At 40.9% G+C, this 23,479-nt stretch overlaps 1 protein-coding gene and 1 long non-coding RNA gene across 6 annotated transcripts in view; one reads left to right on the top strand and one right to left on the bottom strand.

The window, feature by feature from the left end:
- The window catches only part of GFPT1 (glutamine--fructose-6-phosphate transaminase 1), a 43,446-nt gene that overhangs the window by 11,287 nt on the left and 8,680 nt on the right, over positions 1–23,479 (bottom strand). For 2 of the 5 annotated variants that reach the window (XM_072027176.1, XM_038166873.2), the window contains exons 2-19: positions 21,475–21,582; positions 20,963–21,070; positions 19,226–19,351; positions 18,375–18,433; positions 17,062–17,196; positions 16,085–16,146; positions 15,272–15,351; positions 14,312–14,365; positions 10,548–10,653; positions 9,109–9,272; positions 8,393–8,488; positions 7,987–8,084; positions 6,754–6,874; positions 4,655–4,812; positions 2,755–2,869; positions 2,330–2,457; positions 1,413–1,580; positions 554–715 (exon numbers count right to left, since the gene is read on the bottom strand). In XM_072027176.1, coding sequence (XP_071883277.1) covers positions 554–715; positions 1,413–1,580; positions 2,330–2,457; positions 2,755–2,869; positions 4,655–4,812; positions 6,754–6,874; positions 7,987–8,084; positions 8,393–8,488; positions 9,109–9,272; positions 10,548–10,653; positions 14,312–14,365; positions 15,272–15,351; positions 16,085–16,146; positions 17,062–17,196; positions 18,375–18,433; positions 19,226–19,351; positions 20,963–21,070; positions 21,475–21,582 — 2,048 coding nt within the window. Of the gene's footprint in view, positions 1–553; positions 716–1,412; positions 1,581–2,329; positions 2,458–2,754; positions 2,870–4,654; positions 4,813–6,753; positions 6,875–7,986; positions 8,085–8,392; positions 8,489–9,108; positions 9,273–10,547; positions 10,654–14,311; positions 14,366–15,271; positions 15,352–16,084; positions 16,147–17,061; positions 17,197–18,374; positions 18,434–19,225; positions 19,352–20,962; positions 21,101–21,474; positions 21,583–23,479 lie in introns of those variants that run through there. The other 3 variants (XM_072027178.1, XM_072027177.1, XM_038166874.2) reach the window with 2 other exon arrangements.
- LOC139999339 (uncharacterized) lies at positions 3,119–5,112 on the top strand. The gene is made up of 2 exons (XR_011804727.1): positions 3,119–3,355; positions 4,471–5,112. It is a non-coding gene; the product is annotated as an uncharacterized lncRNA (long non-coding RNA).

Consider the following 23,479-nt stretch of genomic DNA (forward strand, 5'->3'; position numbering starts at 1 on the left):
TCTGTGTTTAAATTGAAAATGACTGAACACATTTTCTTGTTAACTTAGGATAATTAATGCCAAAAAACTCCATTGACTTCACTTGTTACAACTCTGTCAAAAACTAAGGAGTTAGTCCCTTCAATGTAATTTGCTACAGTTCTCAAATTATAAAAGGTCACTGCAGTATGTGGTAGAGGCCAGTGTCTGTATTAAGATCAAATAACTGACACAGACTCTATTTTTCTTTTTAAACATCCTTCTGTTGATTTTGATTTTAAACTTCATTTTAGCTTCCTACCAGCTCTCCAGCAACAGTACGCTTGTACCAGAAAACAGACATGTCCAACTCAAACTGCATGAGGCTCAGCCAAGTGTAGTAGACTGCCTTCACGTTTTGTTCACAAAAAGCTTCTGCAATTATCAGGTCTAACATTTAACCTGGCAGTTCCAGTAGCTCAAGCAATCACACAGACAACCCCCACAGACTTCAAACTTCACCCAACACATCTTTTTCAGACCTGTAAATAGCAAACACAAGTGCAGGAGGCTAGGAAGGGAACACTGTACTTACATCATATCCTCTGAGAACTGCAAGGTGGAAAGCCAGAAGCTGAAGGGGGATGACACTCAGGATCCCCTGCAGACAGTCCACTGAATGTGGAACTTTGATTGTTCTCTTATTGTTCTTAATTGTCTCAATGTCTTCCTTATCACAAATGATGACAGGTCGCCCCTGTAAAAAAGGGAAATGTTGAAGAAAAACATGTCAGGAAGGTTCTTTTTTCACTTCTGTTCATATCACTGGTAGCAAGAAATTTTTACTTAATTTAAAGGAGAGCAGCTGAGCATCATGTGGGCATTCCAGTAGCATATTTTAAAGGGCAAACAAACCACACTAGGCTCCTGCATCTGTTGCCTTATGCCGATGCACTTTTCTTATTGAAAACAAAAATAAAAAAAACATCACTGCATTCTGCAATTGCAAGCCTGAACACTCTGAAGTGTTACCTTTTCTGAGATCTGACAGAACTGAGGAATTCCCAGACGCTGAAAAAACAACCTCCCCCTTCAACAATAAATAAGGGTTGCTAGCAATTGTTTTCTAAGCTAGTGAAATAGTGTTGAAACTGAAAACTTTCCTCCTTCAGTACCTGTAATACTACGCATCTAACAGTGCTTTGAACCTAACCCATGCTGACACGAAGTTTTTAGCTTCCAGCTTCCATTGCCCTGCAAGACCACTTGCAAAGACCTTTTTCTGAAGAAAAAAAAAGATGAGGGCTTCTTGGGCTGTGAAGAGCCCCAGAGGACTATCTACTGAATTCATAGTTTAGGCAGTGACGCTAAAGCAAATAGTTTGGTACCTGCAAAACTGCTTCTATATTAAAACCAACATTTCTGATGCACCGTGAAGTTTTACAGGTACTTACTTGTCGTGCAATGACCTGCTGGAGAGCATTCTGGCACTTAGCATATGTATGGTCTCTCATGATGATCATGATAACAGGCATGAGTTTGTCCACCAACGCAAGAGGGCCATGCTTCAGCTCACCTGCCAATATCCCCTCAGAGTGCATGTAAGTAATTTCTTTAATTTTCTAGATGGGGAAAAAGAATATTCATAAAGCTTTAGGTAAACTTTGTTTATTTTTATTATTATATAATCAGCTCTGTAGGTTTCTTCCACTTTCTACGTAATTAAGTTTGTAAAAGTGTGTTCTAGTTCTCATCAGATCCATTATGTGGACAAGCCAGCCTGAAAACCTAAATCAAAGTAGTGTACCTGGGCTGAGCTGCTTATAGGCCATCACACTTACACCAAACCCACCACAGGCCTTATGATTTGCCATCAGTCAACACGTATATAATCATAGTCTTGAACTGGGCAGGCCAATACGAAGATGACATTTACATGTCCATAGGCGACAGCACTAATACCAACAACAATCTCCTCAAAGGTAGAAACTACAACTCACAGGTTCTAGAAAGTACATGCTCAGTTTTGGATGCTGAGCATTCCTGGAAATGCCACCCCAACATTCCAAAGAACTAAGTCTACTAAGGTGCCCAGCCTGTCACAGTAATTCAATATGGACCTAAACCATTCCCAGTGCGAATGCTGAAACTACACCCTTTCAACCCATGGTGACCAGTATCTGTTATGTGAGTTGGGTTTCTTTATATGGAAATAACAGCAGTGGTATGGTGAGTTCTAGCTATTTCACCCAGTATGTCAGCCAACAGGCCACAGCTGTTAGCTGCGTCTGAATCGACTAGTAGTTGGGTATCTAACGTGAGTCCATAGCTAAGTGCATTTGAACCAGTTTTAAATAAAGAAATCTCTTACCAAAGCTCCCTCAAGACATGTGGCATAATGGTAGCCACGTCCCATGATGAGAACAGACTTCTGATGGTACAGCTCTGTGGCTAGCTTCTGGATCTCGTCATCCATACTCAGCACTTCTTTAATCAAGTCTAGAAGAGAAGAATTAAAGTTGTGCAGATTTATATCCCTCTGCTTCTCAAACTGCTCATACTTCATATACACAGATAGCAATGACTTGCCGAGAGATTGTACCCAGTACTTTAAAAATCCCATGTAGTGGTCTGAAAGCATCAGAGGGAATACAGTTGCAAAGAGTTATAACTAATAGTCACAGTGCACAAATCTCATCCCCTCAGTCTTTCAAAAGCAAAGTTTGTGCATTGTCAAGTTCATCTATGCTACTGAATTTCATTTGGCAAGCCACAATAAATGCAACAGTTCCCTACCTGGCAGTCCTTTTAGACCACGCATGATTTCCTTGCGTCTTTCTTGCACAGAAATTCTGTCATCACACATCATTAGAGCAAACATCACTAAAGAGACAAACTGGCTGGTATAGGCCTAATAAGGGAATGGGGGAAGAGGGAGAAAGAAAAAAAAATGTCATTAAGACAGTAAGCAAATGGTTGTCACCTGCTACAACATTCTTCAACTAGCTGCTGACTTCAGTCTTAGCATGTTTTTAAATAGTACCTTTCCTTCCAATTAAGCCGGAAAGACCAACATGAAATTCACATGGCGTTTGCTCAAATGGAGGCTTGCAATGGCACAATCTCCTCAAGCTCCCAGAGATTAAAAAACAAAAAGCAAAGTGGAATATTTCTGGGTTCCTGGCAATTATTAAATCTTATTTTCTGACTGTAACTGTGTCCTTCTTTCTCTATTTGAGTGAGCAAATGATGAAAACACTGAAGACTAGAACACCCAACAACTGAAGATGTACAGTGGAACCTCACTACTACATCTGGTCACTGTGACAGGACAACTGACTCTAGCTTTTTTTGGACCACATGAAAATGCACATGGAATGCAAAGACTATTGAAAAGGTAGAGTGATTTCAAACCTTCTTTCCCCCAGCTTGTTAAGAACAGATTTTGAACTCTTCAACTTGCAAAGACTATGTATTTCTCTACAAGACTATAGTGACTGGTATCACTGACTTATTTGCACAGCAAAGTGAAACTAGCGCTCAAGGAAATTCTATCTGCATAAACATTTAAGGCACAGTATCCAACATCTATTATAAAGTCTAGCCTCTGAAGTCCTTAAAAGACAAATGTTATGAAATGGTCTGTGGTGCAGCAAGCCTTGGACTGAAGTTGCTTAGAATTCAGATTAAGGTTTGTAGTAGTTCCGTCCCTTTCTAAACAATAATAAAACAAACATCCACAGTGATGTATCAGTGAAGACTTAAATAGCTCAGAAGGAATCTAGAAAAGCTTCAGTTATGCTTACTAGCAGGGTTTGATACACAATGCGATCTACTTTGTTTTGGTTAGTACATAGTTGAAGGTTACGTTAGCAAATAGCACTGAACAGATATGTTAACAATACTTGGATTGTTTGTAATATATGTTCTCAAAATGAACCTGAAGGTATATTCTCCCCTTACGGGGAGAATCTCTTCAAGTTTGTATTTCATATACGCACAGCTTTGGTAACTCCCCACATCACCAGAGAGAAAATGCCAAATTCAATTATCTCCTAACTGTAATGTTGGCTATATGAAAACAATCAGGGACAAACAACTCCTTCAACTGTTTCTTACAGGATACTCATGAATTTTCCATGATCAAATTCCCCAGTGAACTATTAAACTCAAATGTGGTTTTTGGCTGAATTTATGTAACACATTGACATCATCTCGCCTCTAAATATAACTAAATCAAAGCAGATTTCACCATGCAGAAGCACTTCATCAAAATGAAATGCAGCAAAGCAAGTTATTTTATACTGTATTACACGCAGCCAGATGCATCAAACATAGAATAATTCTTAGATGGACATAAATACTGGTTTTCTTTAAAAGACCGTTTCCCCATTTTCTGTTTAGTTAGTTTTAATATCACACTTTCTTTAGTAAAAGCAGTGTGATTAAGGGTAGTTGTGTATTGCCTACATTTCCAAAACCCTGTCTTACAATTTCTTTTTCCATATTTAGACTTTCATTTAAACTGAGTCTGCACCTCAGGACAAATAATGACAGAGGAGAGAATTTTTGCCTCTTCAGAAATAGAATCAGCAATTGCAACTGTTAAAAAGGGAACGAAGAACATTCAGAGGACCCATATGACAGCCAGCCCCCTCACAGGTGATTCAGTAAGATCTATGAACTTGTTATTTACCTTGGTACTCGCAACCCCAATCTCTGGTCCTGCATTGATATGGACTCCACAATCTGTCTCACGTGATATAGAGCTGCCAACTGTATTAGTTATTCCTACGGTTAAGGCTCCTCTCTCTTTGCAGTACCGAAGACCCATCAAAGTATCTGCTGTTTCACCTGAAAATACAGATATTTATAATGCTGCATTTGGTATTGGTTACTGCTGACACTGAAGATGTAAAACAGCAGTGCTTTTCTAAATATAATCTCATAAGTTTGCGTTTGTCTGCAAGTCAAAAGAGTTAGCAATTATGTCAGACCACGCACACTACGTTTTATCCCTAAAAAGAACAGTTAAATCTAGAAAACACCAAACCTGAAGACAGTACTTATGCTGCCATGGTTAAAAGAACAACTTAAGTCCAAGTGTATCTCATTTAGCAAAAGCAACTTCTTTCCCTTCCCAGTTACTAAATATTCACCTTGGGGTGTTGTGGGGGGTAGAACCCATGTATTAAGGATATCCATACATAACCTAGCTGAAATGTACAGCAGATGAAAAAGCATTAATTTACACCTAGCCATTAGTCTTCCCATGTTACCATTATCAAAACCGTACAACTGCTTGGCTGATAGTGCTCACCAACAACCTGCTATCTTGCAAAATCTCTTCTCAAAGAAGTCATGCCAAAAACTGATCACTCCTGTCCAGAATTGCTTGCACAACGCCAACAGAGGCTAGCTTAGATCAGACTTCAGTTAACATGTTGTTTCAAAAATTCAAGATATAACAAATTAGAAATAGTTGGTTTAAAAATGAAGTCAACAGATGGGGAAAAAGAAACCTCACACTGATTATCCCCAGAACTGCTGCTTGTGGGCTGAGCTCCAGACATGGGCCTAGAAATAGAAGCTACTGTACATTCTACACAGCATTACCAGTTTACCTTTATTCTAAAGAATAACACCTTTTTTGATGTACTCCTGCACACATAAGGTGACAACAGAAAACAAGAACAAAACAAAAATACCACCAAGATTAGGTACAATTCTGCTTCAGTACATGAATACATATAAACACTGTCTGCACACTACATTACTTACTACAAGTCATATAGGGTGGAAATCTAGGGCTAGAAAAACAGATTTATGGGTGGGGAGAACTCAGGTTATTTGAGCTCAATGTTTACTTCAGTTTTGTACTGCCTGATGACTAAGCTTAGGTTCCAGGAAAATCCTTGTTTGCTTGCCACATCCAACACTTCAGGGAAAAAGATGCATCCCCTAGTGCGCCCTCAATCGTGTTCACTGCTAGATCTGAGACAGTACAACTTGTAAGGGCAAGAAATAACACGTCTCCTAAAACCCAGAGAAAACTGCAACATTTACACGAGCCCCCTACAAAGAGGGGCTCTAAATTACCTGACAGTGAGGAGGAAAAACATACAGTCTTGTTAGCAAGAGTATTTTAACATACAGAGAAAAACTATTTTTAATAACAAATCTGAAGATCAGGTGTGACAATCTAGAATAGTAAATGCAACTAAAATGAAAAAGACATTGTAATTGTCCTTGAAAATATTTTGGACAGGATATATCACTTTTTTTTTTTCTTTTCTAAGCATTTATGTGTTTTCTCTCTTACTCCATTCCAAGATTGTTCTATTTTTTTCAGATACTCTTCTGTAGTAGCTTCATGTCTTTTATGGATCTGATGCACCATGTTGCTTAGTATCTGGTACTACTTTAACAAAAGAACTGAAACTATCCAAAAGAAGCTATTGACTTGTTGTTACCCAGACCTCAAAGGATTTTTTTTTTTTTTTTAAATATGCTGACTGATGAAATATTTCATCACAGATAAAGGAAACAAAACCACTGTTACCATATGTAAGACTCACCTAAACAAAGTCAAACACCCACCCACATGCAGATGGACGGGAGGTGAACCACCTTGTTTTTAACTGATTTCTAGCATGTCTGTGCCAATTTGTTCATTTGCATGTATCATGTGCAATCCTAGAGGCAGGCACAAGAATTGGCCCTGCTGCCTTTTCCCTCCTAAGCTAACATTTACAGGAAAGATGTGAGTGAGTGGGTTGTAAAGTGAGATCATACCTGACTGGCTGATGAAAAAGCAAACATCATCTCTGAAGACAGGAGTGTTTCTATCCAAGAAATCACTGGCTAGTTCAACCATAACAGGTAATTCAGTCAGTTCTTCCAGAACCTGACGGGTCTGGTAAAAGGAGATGTCAAAGTTACATATTAGATTGTATTTAAAGAAAGCTGTTTGGAATGTAAAGTCTTCTAGTCCCCCCACAGGAAAATATTATCAAAATACATTTAAAAAATTAGCACTGGATTATATTTTAATTACTCAGTATACTCATGCTCAACTCACATTCAACTAACCCTGTGAAAAGCTATCCTGATTTTGGCCCAGCAAAAAGCCTATGAGGCCAGCTCCTTCCAATTATTCTTAAAAAATCTCACATAATACAGGGTGTCATTCTATCAGACTATGACTTGTATTGCTGAAGAATTCAGAAGCTACCACCAGTATCCAGGTCAAGCCAGAAACTTGTTTTGGCTAGTCAATTGATTACTATTACCATTATCTTATACAGCTACCCAAGATGAGCAAAAAAATATTTTTTGGTTCTTGTAAATCAGTTAACATAGCTGTGCTCCGCAGATTTTCTGAGGATATCCGAATAAAGGATTCCTCTGTGAAGTTGTGGAGTACTTTAAATTGCAACATTATGGGCTGCCAATCTACAATATAAAAAAGCTTCATCTAAAGCCATCATGATTTATCCAGTGATTATGTAACATGTCAGAGAAACAAAAATCACATGTTGCCGATACACACAGCCAGCACTTCTGTAAGGTATAAAGCAAAACCTCTTCAGAGTACTGGGCAAGCACAGAGAGGTCTCTAAGCATGTGCCCTAGCTGTCTGCACAAAGAGCAAAGGAGAAAATCATGTCTGGCCCACGGCAACTCCTACCTTGCTGCAGCATTTGCATTCTGGTGTTGCATTATCCCTTCCCTTGTCAATCATCTTTTACAACAAAATAAGTTGTTTTTTTTTAAAAGCATTCCATAGCAATAAAATCAAAGGCAATATTTTTATAAGTACTCAATCACTCAAGTTTTTAGTTCCTATTATTGTCACTAGCAATTTGAAAATCTGTTGTATACAGATTCAAAAGGATCTTCACTAATCAGAATGAATTTCTCACTCAACATTACTATTCCACCTTTATCATGCTTGCCAGACACAGTATCGTGCCTGCTGTTCAACTCCAGCTACAGTTTGCAAACAGATCAAGACTGACCACTTACTGCAACTCCAGCATGGTAACTTGTCCCGCAAGCAATAAGGATTAAACGACGACACCTCTGAATCTCCTTAATATGATCCTTCAACCCACCGAGGTTCACTGTAAACAAGATTCAGAGAGAAAAATTAGGGTGGCTAGGTAGCAGAACTTCTCAAGATTACCGGTGTTAATATGCATTGTTATGATCTCAGTCAACCACTTTGCAAATAACAAACAAACAAAAAAACTAATCACAAAGAGTAACTTTGCCACCAGATTATGTGATTAGGGAAGCACTCCCTGTAATAAGACATGCACGTTGTCTTACGCTGGCACATTTTAATCTCCCATGTCATCACCTACTTCCTCCTCTGTGAATCTACTGGGTACTGCTCTGTAAAAAACAAACAAGGATGCATCTCAATTACCAGTGTAGTCGTCAAAGTTGACCCTTCCTCTCATTGTATTAACAACGGATTCTGGCTGTTCAAAAATTTCCTTTTGCATGAATGAGCTGAAGTTACCTATAAAATAATAAAAAGAATAGTTTACCACACAGTAATATACATTTTCCCTATGTTTAGGGGGAAAAGTTTGGATCAGAGACAATGACAGGCCAGTTACCAGTCAGAGATTAGCTTTTATTCCTGTATGAGTATCTAAAAGAAAGGTTCATTTAAGCAGACATTTCATTTTCTACTCATTTTGAGCTGATCCAATGCCTTAGAACTAGATTCAAGATACCAGAATGTGTCAACTATCGGTCATATCCAGAATGGCAAGCCTCCTAAGGTCCAATCTCAGAAAAAAAACAGATGCCTCCAAGCAGGAGGTGAAATCCTCAGCTCCACAATACCCATTACAGTGTTAGCTCAAGGGAAAGTCTTATTAGATGTAAGGACAATTTCTTTTGCCATGAGGGTGGCTAAGCACTGGAACAGGTGCTCAGAAAGGCTGTGGGATTTCCATTCTTCAACATACTCCAAACTTGTCTAAACAAACTCCTGAACATGCTGACCTATGGACACTGCTTTTAGCACAGAGACTGGACCAGATGATCTCCAGAGGTCCTTTTCAACTTTAATTATTCTGTGACTCTAGAGATGACTGTGCATCTACATTGGTGACATTCAGAATATTTTACCCTTCATAATTTGCTGAAGTTCCATCTGCAGGGTTTGGACAGCACGCCCAGGGTGATCGCCCGCTGTACGTTTGATCCGGTGGATGGAAAGACGGCCATCAACCACAGCTGCTACATCATCATCTTCAAGGAAAATCACTCTGTTGGTATGCTCAATGACAGCACTAGAAAAGCATACATCATTTGCCATAAGACATTACTTGTCATGTAAAGACAAAGGCTACAGCCCTACTTACATTCCAACATACATATTTCAAAAGTTACTAATTTCAATGAAATTTCTTTTAAAATGAAAGGAACACTATAAAGAACATTTCCACACTACCAATACAACTGGATTTCTTCCACCTATCTAATTATGAATTTCAGTGCCTGCTTTAAGAAGAAACTATGAATTCCTCAGTCAAACTGCAGGTGTAGTCGCGTGATCTAACCATTAGGAGCTAGAGAACAGAAGTCAGGTAGAAGGCTTAATACACAGAATATTCAACTACAGGTAAAGGAATTCTTTCTCTTTTCCAGCAATAAGCAATCATCCCTCCCTGCATGTCGTGTTCCCCATGTGTAGAACTGTGGACACCTGTTAAAATACTTGAACATCTACTTAGACATGCTCCAAGAATTAGGTACTATTGAATACTTTCCCTGCCTTCAGGTTACTTGAGAAGTGTCAATACTGGAATTACCTGTGAGGCTTAATATCTTTGACAGGATTTTAGTCTATGCTTTCTTACTTCAACAAGGTAAGCTGTACTGAAATGCATCAGCTCACTATTTTAGTAGCTTTTGTTCTGACCTTGGCCAAGTCATGGAAAAGCTCTCTGAAATCAGAAGACATTGGGGTATCCCAAATCTCTCCAAAATGCTGATAAAATGAGCTCTAGAATCAAACCGTGCAGCATTGTTACATTTCTGGAAAGAGTACTTATTTCCCTAAACAGAAAACTACCTGTTCTAGAAGGACTAACTTTTGTCGAGTTAGTCCTTCCTACCTCCACTAAAATGAGACACCTTTGATGCTAAAGGAATTGCACATGTGCAGACATTCCTGAAGAAGCAATGCAATCCTCTTAGTAAGTTGCATCTGTTCTATTACTTCAGGTCCGTACTCTCACAGCTTTCTTATCACTCACCTCCGGAATCCTATTAGCAGGTAAGATCTGTCCCATGCTAGCTAGGCTTGAAGAAGGATTAATAACATTAAAAAGTGTTAACAAACAACTCAAAGTGAGTTTACTTCTTTAACATTAACCTCTACTCCTCTGCCTCTTTCAGAGCTGCAAATGGTAACTAATTGTTTGTAAACAATGCTAACAGCCACATAATTTATATATTATTTACTATTACTTAGAAAGAAACTGCCTCCCCGTTTCTTGTTAATGGCCTCACCTTTACAGACCAAATTTTTATATACACTAAAAGATGCTGAAGAACATTACCTAGCATCAGAAGCAAAGTAGTACTCCACAGCTTTCTCCTCAACAGGAAAGAGGCAGGTGGTGCTGTCAACACGAGACAGGTTACAACTTCCCTTCTTGTCTTTACCTAAAAGATAAGAGAATTAGGTACTGCACATACCAACAAATCTGGAATGCAACTGCAGTGTCAGGTTCAACAAAAGGTCCCGAGGCATGGTACCAACATGAAGCACTACTTTCATCACTGTGAGCGGTCACAGTAAATTTAACAGCATCAAAAAGGAGTGGGCAGCATACGAGCAGTCATATTATTGTGCCCTTTCTCAGTTTTCTTGCATGTTTTTTTTATCCGCATTTGAATTAAACTTGCAAGTGTAATGTGTGCAGAGTTTTAGGTTTTGAGGAAATTATCAGTAACAGTTCAAAACAAAGTTTATGCGTGACTCCACTAGGGAAAGAGCATTCATGCTACTTTATGAGCAGTCATATTTACCAATGTTTTCGTAGTTTCATCTCCCCAGTTATCATTTTAAATCTCTGCTGTTTCACTAACTTTCCTGAAGCTTTAAGAAGTCAAGCAGGATTTCTCTTTCTTTGCCAGTGACATCACTGGATAAAATTCTTTCAGAGCTGCCACCTGTACAATCACACTATTCCACTAAGTGCCAGCAGAAGTAACCTAAACCTGTTTCTGTCTGGCTGAGCTAATGTGTTCAGACACAGATCACAAAATTCATGATTAAGTACCTGGCATCGCTACTGAGATAATCAATTACAAGCTTCTCATTAGGATCCAAAACTTGTACAGCTGGTAACCTGCTGAGAGTCTTACACTGCTATTAGGGAAGTATCTAAGTGGACTGAAGGACACACGACTTGAGAATCAACTTCTGAAAATCCTGCACCAAGTCTTTATAAAAGTTTGGTACTTCACCAAGAATCCTTCACTCTTGCACCTCCTGACACACTGCAATGCTCTAACTCCACTTCTGCTGCAGAGAATATTTCTCAGCACTGAAGCACATCAGGAATGCAGATGAGGACCAAAGCACCTACTGCTCAGCACTGACCTCAAAGAAAACTAGTTGCCACTCTCTGAGTGTGGGAGGGGATTAAGCAGCTTATCTAGCAAAATGCAACAATTGATCAGGAACAACAGCAATTCAATAAGTTAATTTACTCTGTTGTTTATTTCCTAAGTCCTAATGGAAGTTCTTCACACTGGATACAGCTCTGATTCAGTGATGTAAGTAGAACTCATGATGTTGAGAGTTGTAGTGTTGTAATTGAAAACGTAAAGAAAAAAATACTGCTTTCATGTTGATATTTAATAAGAAGGTACCATTCAACCAAAAATTTAAGGCCCTCCACTATAGTTATCAAGTCAGCAAATGAAGAAAACAATTAGAAAGGACAGAGCAAAAGTGTTAGTTGCCATTCTCCAACAGAAGCACCCATACTTGATCAAAACATGCAAATTTTGTTTCTCAAAATACATTTCTGCACATTGACTTTACTATGTTGCATTGCTTTCCTGTATGGCAGATTCTACACAGAGCTATAACTACAAGGTGTTCTTATTGTGTTCACACACATGTTCTGTGTGTTTCTTATGAAGGAGTGATTGAAAAGTTAGTGTTATCATCCAATTATGACTTATGTTATCTGCAGGTTTGTCCATAGATAATCCATTTATCTATGAGCAACTTGGATTGTTGCTGCACAGCACCTACTCCCATTTACTAGAAATTAGAAGCAACACAGAAGTAATCTTTTTCCTTCTATATCAAAGAATAGAAGGATGTCATGATGAATTAACACAGGTACAGTAAAAATTGGGGGAAGACATGTTTTCTGTGTATTTTAATATCATACTTTATGACAATTTCAGGTATATTGCAGTTCTGCAAAGGTACTACTGCAGATTAATGCAACTGCTGCTTAGTAGATTTTCTTTATGCTTACTTCAGCAGCACTGAAGTTTAGATTTCCTTAAGAGTATTTTCAGAAGATGACAACATTATATAATTGTTCTTAAAGCCCCTGGGAACTATCCTGACCAGAATTTTACTCTAAATGCTTCAAACTGGCTTCGAGAAAAATGCTTGGTAAAAAGAAACAAAACATCACTTCATGTTTTTATTCAGGTAAACTAGCTCCTCAAACAGAACACAGCTCACCTTTCATCAAACTGAAGTTTGTTTCTCCTCCAGCAAAAGCACACATTTCATCCACTAAGTGATGAAACAAGGTAAGTCTGGTGGTGCTGGAATTGCATTTATTTACAAGAGCTAAGAAACAGCTCTTTTCCTCTTATATAAAAGCTTTCTACAGTTTCAGATAAAAGTTAACCTTCATATGTGATCTGATGAACTAAGTCCTTAAATGACACCAAAGCGGGGGGAAGTATCAACCTGCCACACGGCAAGAAGGCCCTGCAGAGAGACCTGGACAGGTTGGATTGACGGGCAGAAGCCAATGGGATGAGGTTCAACATGGCTAAGTGCCAGGTCCTGCACTTTGGCCACAACCACCCCAAGCAGCGCTACAGGCTTGGGGCAGAGTGGCTGGAAGCTGTGTAGAAGAAAAGGAACTGGGGGTGTCAGTCGATGCTCTCCTGAACATGAGCCAGCAGTGTGCCCAGGTGGCCAAGAAGGCCAACGGCATCCTTGCTTGTATCAGGAATAGCGCAGCCAGCAGGACCAGGGAGGTGATTGTCCCCCTGTACTCTGCTCTGGTGAGGCCACACCTCGAGTGCTATGTTCAGTTTTGAGCCCCTCACTGCAAGGACATCGAGGCCCTGGAGCATGTTCAGAGAAGGATTACAAAGCTGGTGAAGGGTCCGGAACAAGTCCTGTGAGGAGTGGCTGAGGGAACTGGGGGGTTTAGTTTGCAGAAGAGGGGGCTCAGGGGAGACCTTATTGCTCTCTAACAACTACTTGAAAGGAAGCTGTGGGGAGCTGGGGGTCAGACTCTTCTTGCAGAGAACTAGGGCTAGAGGGAATGGCCTTAAGTTGTAGCAGGGAAGGTTCAGGTTGGAAACAAGGAGACATTTCTTCTCAGAAAGAGCAGTCAGGCATTGGAATGGGTTGCCCAGAGAAGTGGTGGAATCACTGTCCCTGGGGGTGTTCAAGGAAAGGATGGACCTGGTGCTTAGGGACATGGTTTAGTGGGTGACATTGGTTGTAGGGTGATGGTTAGACCAGATGATCTTGGAGGTCTCTTCCAACCTTAATGATTCTATGAAATAAGTACTTAATGTGAGATTAAAAATGGTTTGCCTTTTTTTTTTTGCCTAGCAAAGGGAAGTTAATTGCAGTCTCAGCACTTCGACAACCTGAACTCCAAAAGGAATTCCGGAAATGCTAGCAGTAAGATTACTGGTGGTCTCCTAAATAATCTTTTTCCTAACACGGTTTCACTCTACTGATCCCCACCCCCTTTTTCTTCTTCTCTGAAAAAAAAAAAAAAGTAACTTACTGTTTCCTTCTGTAATCAAAGCTGCATAGAGAACAGACCACAACCTGCACTAAATCATCAATTTTGTGTGTGGAGCATTATGTCACAGTACTTGAAATAGGATCAGTGGATTTTCTGTGTGTTGCTCATGGTGTTCCGGATCAAGAAGGAATTCTAGCTAACCCCTTTGTTTCAGTATACTATATGGAAAGCAATAACCACATATTAAAAAGACAATGCAATTTGTTTCATTTTTGATTCCTTTCCTAATGAACTGGAGGATTTGTCTGAAATTTCAACTATTATTGATTTTCTCTGGTAGGCACCTTCCTCCGTTTTTATGGATATTCCATCAAAAGAATGATCCATAGACTGTACAGCTGAAAGTGCAATTGGGAAAAAAAAAAAGTCAGATCATCAGTGGGAAAAAAAAAAAAAGTGTTACATACATACATTGAGAATCACTGTTAGTTATCTGGCATCACCCAAGAGTAAACACAGACACAGTTTACTGGGACTGGTTCTTCACATTACATTGTAGCAAGGTTATTAGCAACACCAAGAAGCAGTCAAACATACTGCCACACTAAGTCCCTTTGATCATTGCAGTGTTCATATAACTACTCCACTGCCCAGTAAATGAATAGGTTCAGACTCCTTCAAAAATGGTAAATTACAGGATAATTCTTAAACACTTTTCACACTCAAAGTGCAACTACATGTCTATGGTCATAAGACAAATGCATGAGAGAAATGGACAGAAAACACAGATCACCATGCATAAGGTAAAAGCATTACACTTTTTAAAATTGAAAAGAGAACAATAAATTTTAATTTGTGATAGCGCTTGCAAAGCACACATTTTTGTTCATAAAAGCAAACAATTCCCTGAATGACTGCATGCCACGCACATATTATGAATTTCAGTATCTAAGTTTAACAATACTGTTCTAAGATACTTTTTCCTTGCAACCACCAGACATTAAAGCTTTGATTCTAAAACTAGAGGTGAGTTCTGGTCTTAAATAGGCAGACATCAGGGAGCAAAAACAGTAGGTTGCATATCCCTCAACAAACTAGCTTGAGGTACATGGTGGTAAAGCATATGGTTAAAAACATGAAAAACAACTAAACAAAAACCACCTCCTTTTTGTAATGGTTTAATTTACAACAGTAAGTATAAACATAACACATATTTCAAAGCATGCAGCTGTTTGTGAAACCCCAATGTTTGCAATTAACCCCACTGGTGTGGGAGTGATTGGGCTGGCAGGGCTCACGCTTACCCGTCCTGTACAAAATAGGGATGTGGTCAGTGGAGAGCTTGTGCTCACTGCGCACTCCTATTAGCAGGGGGCTCCCTCTCCTGCAAGAGAAGACATCAGGTTACAAGCCTCAGCACCCAAAGATTCATCTCCCTGAACTGAACAACAAATGAACATCCCAAATTCAGCACGAACTCTGCAAGAGTAACTGAAATCCCACGACACCTGATTCAGGACTACCTAGACTGTTGCTCACTATGCATCTACAAACAGCTATTGGCATGTAAATTCAAAATCAGTTGCTACGTTAACACATATGGTTAAATCAACCTGACTGATCCTCATGTTTAAAAGTAGAGTAGAAAACCTGAACACCAGGCAGGCCCAGCTGCAAGTCAAATGGGGTACTTGTCCACATGCTGTCACTATTGCAAACACAAAGGAAAAGATGAAGGCATCTTCTTTCTCAGCTCTTGCAATACGAATCTACAGAAAACACTGTCTCCTCCTAAGCTCAGAGCTGACCTGTTCCAGACCAGTTATGATGCAGGTCGTCACTAAGAAATCTTTAGAATACAGGGTGCACCCTTTTGACTGAACTATTCTACTTTTTTAATTGTTATCGTAAATGGGGAAGAAGAGAAAGGAAATGAACAAGAGCCAACCTCACCCTAGAGTATACAGTATAACAAGAACAACCTCTACTATCTTCCAGATTGGTAAAAATACAAAAATGGTAGAAAAAAGGGAAAAGGAAAAAAGAAAAAGAAAAAAGGTGAAAAAAAGCTACCTAGAGGGTACACCAAATACGTGCTTTTCTGTACAAATACTTACCTGGTACCAACTGCTTGACCAGGATAATGAACACTTTTGAACACAAGGGCAAAAGCACCTTCCTGGAATGAGAGAAATGCAAACTGCTTATCCTGTCCTTTGAGACCAGGTCATCATTTCAGAAATCCCAACACATAAGGTGCACCCATGTTTCTGTGAACAAGTAAGAGATACTGAGCAGAAGGCTTCACAGACCCCTTCAGAACCTCCAAGTGCTTCTTTCAGAAGGGTACCCCATCCCCAGGGCAGGATCCCCAGGGCAGAAGCTGCCCACTTGCTGAATTCTCACCTGAAAGGCAGCCCCTACAAGTGCTCTCCTTAACTCAGAGGGCTAAAGCCTGATAAAAAGTGCCAACTCTGGGGTATTGGCTAAGGTATAGTGCCACCAAGTGCACGGGTGAACCACCACAACCTGCCAGCCACGTTTGTTCTTGGTCTACAGCTACCGCAGATTCTGTCAGGGAAATCAGTGCAAAAACCCATCTCCTGAACAATCCCCTCTGAGAAGAGAGGCAAATTGCTATGCGTCCAGATCCCGAATAGCTCAGCAAGAAGTGACACGTGGAAGCCATGTGCTGTGCGGAGAAGTCCCCACAAGGGGTCAGCATCTCTTCCAGATGGAGGTTCCAGAGAAGAATTCAAGCAGACTTGATCCAACCCTGTCCCCTGCCTTCCACGTGCTCCTGCTCAAAGCACTCAAGGAACTAGATACTGCTGAACCCCCAAATTTATTCAATATTCGTTTGAAAAATAAATGTCTAATGTTAAATAAGAATGAATGGATGTCTGATTGTAATTATACAAGGTAGGAAATGAAACACCCCATTATCATGTGCAACAGAACGTCCCTGGGAACGTCAGGCACAGGTTCAGCACTGCCCTAAACAGCAGTTCCCTGCACAACATCCCCATGTTTGTCCTAGTGATGCATGTGTCTGTCCCTGTGTCCCCACCCTGCCCCCTGCCCCGGGCATTACCAGCTGCTGGATGACCCTTTCCACCAGGGTGGTGAAGCTGACGTCGTCGCTGTCGCGGTTGTCATACATGTACTTCACCAGCTTGGCGATGCACTCCGTGTCTGTCTCCGACTCGAAGTCGTAGCCCTTGCTCTCCTGCAGCCACAGCACACGTTTGGTAACCAGCTTTCTGCCTGCCTTCCTCTCCAGCCCTCCTTTTCCTTCCCACACTTTCTCCTTTCCTTCCTTTGTTCCTGTATTCCCTCCTCCTTTTCTGCTTGCCTTCTTGCTTCCTTTCTTTCTTGCTTCTCCTGCTTTTTTTTACCTCCTTCCCTTTTGTCCCCTTCCACCTTTCCTTTTTTCCCCTTCCACCCATAACTCTTTCCCTTCCCTCCTGTTCTCCTGTCTCCTTTTCCTCTGCGTTCTTTCCACCATGCCTTTCCTTCCACTCTATTAGCACAAGTAGGAGAGTGAGTGGAGGGGTGCAAATGGGGGCATGAGGGGGGGGGGGGAGGGGGGAGTGCAAGAGGCAGAGCACAAGAGTCAGCATGAGGCTGAGTTCACCTGACATTATTTACACGTGCAAAAGAAAGCACAAGCATTTGGGTAAGCGTGTGCCAGAAAGCAAGTGGGGCGATAAAAACATAGCGGAGGTGCAAGAGTAAATGTGAATGGGCACAGGAGTGCAGGTGAGGAACAAGTCTGAGTGTGAGTGAGTACGGCGGGTGCAAGTGGGGAAGAGCAATAGTGCAAGTGGAAGAGTGAGTGGGTGTACATGTGAGTGTGAGTGCAAGGGTGACTGTGGGGAACATGAGTGGGAGAGTAAGCGCAAGTGGAAGAGTGTGAGAACAGGAGTGAGTGAGTATGAATGCAGAATGAGTGTGCGCAAGTGCACTTCGGGAGGTAGTGCAAGCAGGGAGTGAGTGGAGGAGCACAAGATATGAGTTGGAAGGTAAGTAGGAAGTGAGTGCAAGAAAGTGAATGGAGGATTGAGTAGATTGACTGGGGGAGCAAGGGTGTGAGGAGGGGAGGCAGTAGAAGAGAGCATGAGTGGGGGAGAGAGTATAAGTGCAAGAATACAAGTCTGGGAATAAGTTGGGGAGTGAGAGCACATGGACAGGTGGGGAGTGAGTAGGAGTTGGGAAGTGAGGGAGCTAGTGTAAGAGCATTAATGCAGGAGCGTGACAGTGTGGACAGTGGTGGAGTGACTTTGCTTGTCAGTGCAAGAGTGAGAGAGGGAGAGAAGGAGCAGAGAGCGTGAACACAGGGCAGCAAGGAAGGTGACAAGGTGTGCAGGGGTGGCTCTCTCCCATCCACGCGGGGGTCCTACTCACCAGGAATTTCTGCAGGTCTTTGTAGTTGGTGATGATGCCATTGTGGATGACAATGAACTCTGGAGACAGAAGAAGGCCCTGCTCAGCTCCGCACAGCATCCTCAGCCTTACAGTCAGTGACAGCCCATGCCCACAGCAGCGCAATACCCAACAGACAGCAGGGACCACAAAACCTTATAGTGCACTTGGCAGAATAAAAAGTTTAATTTCCCAGCGTGATCTCCTTGCTCTGCCCCATTCTGCTTGGTTGGTAATAGCAGAAGATACATATTAATGACCTGGGTGGGACTAGGACTGATGAGATCTTGTAAAGCTTGTGGAAGTTCTTAAACAATTGCCTGTTTCCAGCAAGCTAGAAACAAGTGAATGCTATACTCCCCCTGCCAGCTTGCTAGGGCACCACACCAAAAACACCAACCAAAACATTTCTGTACAGTGGTGATGAGAAAAATATAAATAAATACAATAGAAATACAAAAACAAACAAACAAACAAAAACCACAAAGAACAGCTGGGTAGATCCCTACCATCCAATTTCATTCTGTTTCCATCTCCTCTTAGCACTGTGGCTGTGCACCCACCAAACCTTTGGGACACTAACCCTAGCCCTTCATGAGATGATTCAGGGCTGCAAACACTCCATGAGAACATCCCCCATAGTCTGAAATCAATGCCAAACCCCTCCAGCTTCCTGGTAACTGGGCTCAGCATCACAACTTGCAATAAGCCACCTGTCCTGAGTCCAACCACCCCTTCCTGCAACACACCAGGTGTCCCAGAAAGCCACACATATTTCCATATACTCCAAGACTTGCTCAGGACCACACGTTTTCTCTAGCAAACATTCCTACCATTGTTTTTATCCGAGCGCTGTGGGTGGCTGTTGACAGGACTGGGCTCACCATGGGTAGCCCAACGGGTATGCGCAATTCCAAGGTGTACATCAAACTCGACGTCAAGATCCATGTACTGTTGTTCTGCAGGCAGAAGTGGGAGAAGTTTAATATGGAGGGCTGTCTCTACCCCAAAGACAACACAAGAATCTCATCCCACCTCCTGGACCCACCATCAGCAAACCTAACAGAACACTGAGTGCATGAAGCTACCACAGCAACGACCCCCTGCTCCAAAGCACTAAAATTTCAGATTCACCTATGTTTAAGGATGTTTACAGCTAAAATACACAGCTTCATTCCCACTCAGGAAGTCTAAACAAGCAGGAGGGAGGACATCCCTCACGCCTCTGCCCTGAGCCTTTCCTTCCCACAGCACCCTGGCTGTCCCTGCAAGAGGATTCCAAATGTGAATGCACACAAGCAACCTTCCTGCATTCCTCACCCCACCAAAATAAAACTTTTAAGAAAGAATCCACCCTGATTTTTCCTCTCTTGGGTGCAGCTTGCCATCCTGTCATCTCCCTGGCATCAAACTGTGACTAAACCAGCTTGTTTCATGGCTACATACCACTATGGCTAAAATATTCATCACTACCTCTTGTCACTAGAAAGCATACCATCAGTATTTCTTTGGAAAAAAAAGTGTCCTTCTGTTCTGAAAATGTCTCCACAACCACTTTAAACTATGTATATCCAGCAGTTTTCTTGAGCAGACACACACTTCTTCAGAAATACTTTGCATACCTTATATTTCTGTAATGCATGGATCATCTTGTCTAGCTTTTTCTGTTCCTGGTTTTCTCTACGCTATGATTAGATCTACCCACCTTATTTTGGATAAACAGCACTCTGCCATGAGGTCAACTTTTTTTTAAACCCTTGCTAATTTTAAGTTATGCAAACAGCTTGCTTTATATGATTTCTCCAAGTTAACTCGAATAACAGCACAACTTAGGTTTATAACACTCTTAGGTTAACAGCAGCTCTTATATGCAAACTAGAGTAATTTCACCTCCCTAGAAAAGCATCTTCCCATCCACACACAGCTTGTCTGTACTCTACCCAACAACTTTGTGTTTCTTTGTGAGCTGCACATATTTAACAAAACCAACATTTAAATCAAAGGGAATATAAGAAGGCAGAAACAGACAACACCTCATTCTGTGCTTTCTCATCAATTTGGCAGTTATACACATACATCTGTGCTTACTCGTAGCCACTCACTTAGTCCACAGCTACAGAGATCGACAGCTTTAGTAGGGACAAGTAATACATACGGAAATTTAAAATTCGAGTAGTGAATTTATTAGCATATTTTTGTTTTTTTTTGGCCAAGCTCTAGGTCTCTGATAATTATGTCCAAGTAGTTTCTATTTCCCCAGTTTAAAGAAGGTTTGTTTTTTCAGTCTTTTTAAAACATATTTCAGGTCTATTTTACATTAATAGGATGCAATTCCTTTTTCTTGCTTTTTTTGTTTCTTGCTTGCTTACTTGTTTTTCTTGCAACATCATGACAACATCCCTAGGATCACTTTCCATCACATGCATGAGTGTCTACATCTCTGGCATTCTATACAGAAGTTATTTGGACATAGTGTTTCTGGGTAAAACAGATAACATTCAAAATGCACATGAAATGAGAGGACATTTCAAGGAAGGAGAGCAAGCAAAGAATGAAAAGGTAATACATACTGTGCACCTCTTCATCCAGAGCCTTCACTTTCCCCTTCTGTTTGATAAGATGGATTTTGCACGCATTAGCTTCCCAGTCTTTGTCATTTCCGCCATCGATTCCCACACCTAAGCATCACCACAGAATATGAAGAAAGACTGAAATGCAGAATGCATGTTACAATATTTTATGTAAACAAATACTGCTTTTTTTTTTTCCTTTATGATGTCCTTCCTCTCCCCAGCTGACCCTCCAAATAAAGACAACAAACCCAGGATATTAGAAGTAAATTTTTACTTTGTCTTCTTTTAGGTATTTTCAAATCCTCAATAATGGGCATCAAGAACATTTATGGAAGTCTGTATGTTGAAAGTTAATCCAAACCTCTAACCACATGATCACAGACATCCAATTTGTGTTTCAGCTTGCTTCAAAAGCAGAAGCCGGTAGAAAACATTCATAAACCACATTCATGTACCACAAGAATCATTTAGCCAAAATCCAAGAGCCACAGATGCTTGAAGATAGCTACCTGCAGAATCGTAGCCTCTGTACTCCAGCCGCTGGAGCCCTTTAATAAGGGTCTCCAGGATCTCCCGTCTTGTCCGGGGAACATGGTAGTTCAGGTAAGCAAAGATGCCTGTATGGGGAAAAAAAAGAGCATAATTTACAATAAAGTCACAGCAGAGGGAACTGTAGGTGCTATCTATGTGGTACACACAACCCATTAAAAATCCCATCAAACTCAAACAGGCTTTCACACTGAGAATCCCTGCAGAATTCACAGCTGAGGTCCAGTGGAGATGTCACTGACATTTCGGACCAAAACTACTGAAAAGTAGTTTTGGTCTGAAATGGTCAAAACTACTGGTCCACAAAAGCCACTGAAAGGCTCGGGTTGGAAGGGACCCTAAAGATCACCTAGTTCCTGGATCAGGTTGTAACATCCTCCTCAGGAGGCTGAAAACACACAGGACAAGCCTGGGTGCGATGGGAGAGACTCCCCAGGTGAGCTGGACCTGGATGACAGAACGAGCTGCCAGGAGACAACACGGTGGACAGCAAACTCATGACTCCAGATGAGGAATTTAAGGTTCACTAAAACTGGACTTTGCATGCTTAAGAAGCATCTTCAAGAGTTATTCTTTCTTGAATATCTTTCTCTTACTAAGTTCCTCCCACAGACTCACTAAGAAAAACTCATTTAATTCATGCAAACCAACACCCTCAAACTAATTGAGCTATTTTTTCCTGTGGGTTGCAAAGGCAGATAAATCATTGCTTCTATTTATAAGCAGCTGGCACAAAAACACATTGTGGTGATGGGGACACACAAATTCCTAGATCTCTAGTACCAACTACGGCTCTATTTCAGAAAGATTCCCTTTGGTGCCATCATGGAGCAAGAGCATGAGAAGACATTTACTCGTTGCTAGAAGTATCTGTACTGGAAAACTGTCATTCTCCCCAGTTCAACATTTTAAGGGAGAAAAACATCTGCATGGAATAAAAGCACAGGAGGTTTTACACAAATAGCTACATATGTACGTGACCGGTAACACAAGGATTGTAATTAGAGAAACATTATAAAAACACTCTTGAGGAGAACAGAGTTCAGCCACTCAGCCACCCACACAAAAAGCCCTTCTTAAAGGCATCCCAATTCTTTGACTTCCTGACAGTGCAGCCATATAGCCTGCCTCATAGCTCCCAGACTTTTGCACGGACGACTACTCCCAGGATGGCTCCTGAACCAGGTATCTTTATGCTTACACAAATACTTTACTTTAAAGAATGTTTGAAAAATTGCATTCTTAAACTCTTCATGATTTAAAATTAAACTAAATAATTCAAAGCTTTCTAATGTCTTAATTTATTTTGTAAGGAGAAACATGGGCTATTCGGTTGATGTGTTGTGCCAAACACCACATAGCAAAGCACTGAAAAATTCAGAAAGCCTTTTTCAAGCCTTAGCAGAGTACTTGTATCATGGCTGCCTGCAGTTCTGATCCTCCCTGGTTCCTTCTCCCTTTTACAAGGGCTTGGCTTCAAGTCTCAGGATAGGTTTGCCATGAGCTTCAACCACCCACCCACTCTGAGAACACCTCTCCCAACCAGCTTGAGAAGTTTCATCTCCCTGCAGTGCTGCCACAAGAGGAGCGTGCCACATCTCACTTATTTTCCTCTTTCTACTAGAAAAAAAAAAAAAAAAAAAGATGCACATTCTACCATTCCTCTTTCTTAAACCGTTTACTCATATCAAGACAAAAATAAAAAAAAGCTTTTTACTTGGTTTCTTTTGCTCCTACTCTCATCTCCCCCAAAAGCCAAAGCCTTTTCCAATAACCACTTGTAAGACTATTAGGACCAGGCTTATAAAAACTGCAATTTCTCTCCCATTGCTCCCAGCAGCACAACCCAACAAAGCACACAGACCTGCTGCTGCCACCTCTTGATGTTCAACTTGAATGTTGGTTCTAGTAATGACACGGACAGAGTGAGGCCCTCCTCCACAAACCTCATAATTTGTAATAAAA

Source organism: Anas platyrhynchos, chromosome 23, assembly GCF_047663525.1.
Source record: "Anas platyrhynchos isolate ZD024472 breed Pekin duck chromosome 23, IASCAAS_PekinDuck_T2T, whole genome shotgun sequence".
NCBI lineage: Eukaryota > Metazoa > Chordata > Aves > Anseriformes > Anatidae > Anas > Anas platyrhynchos.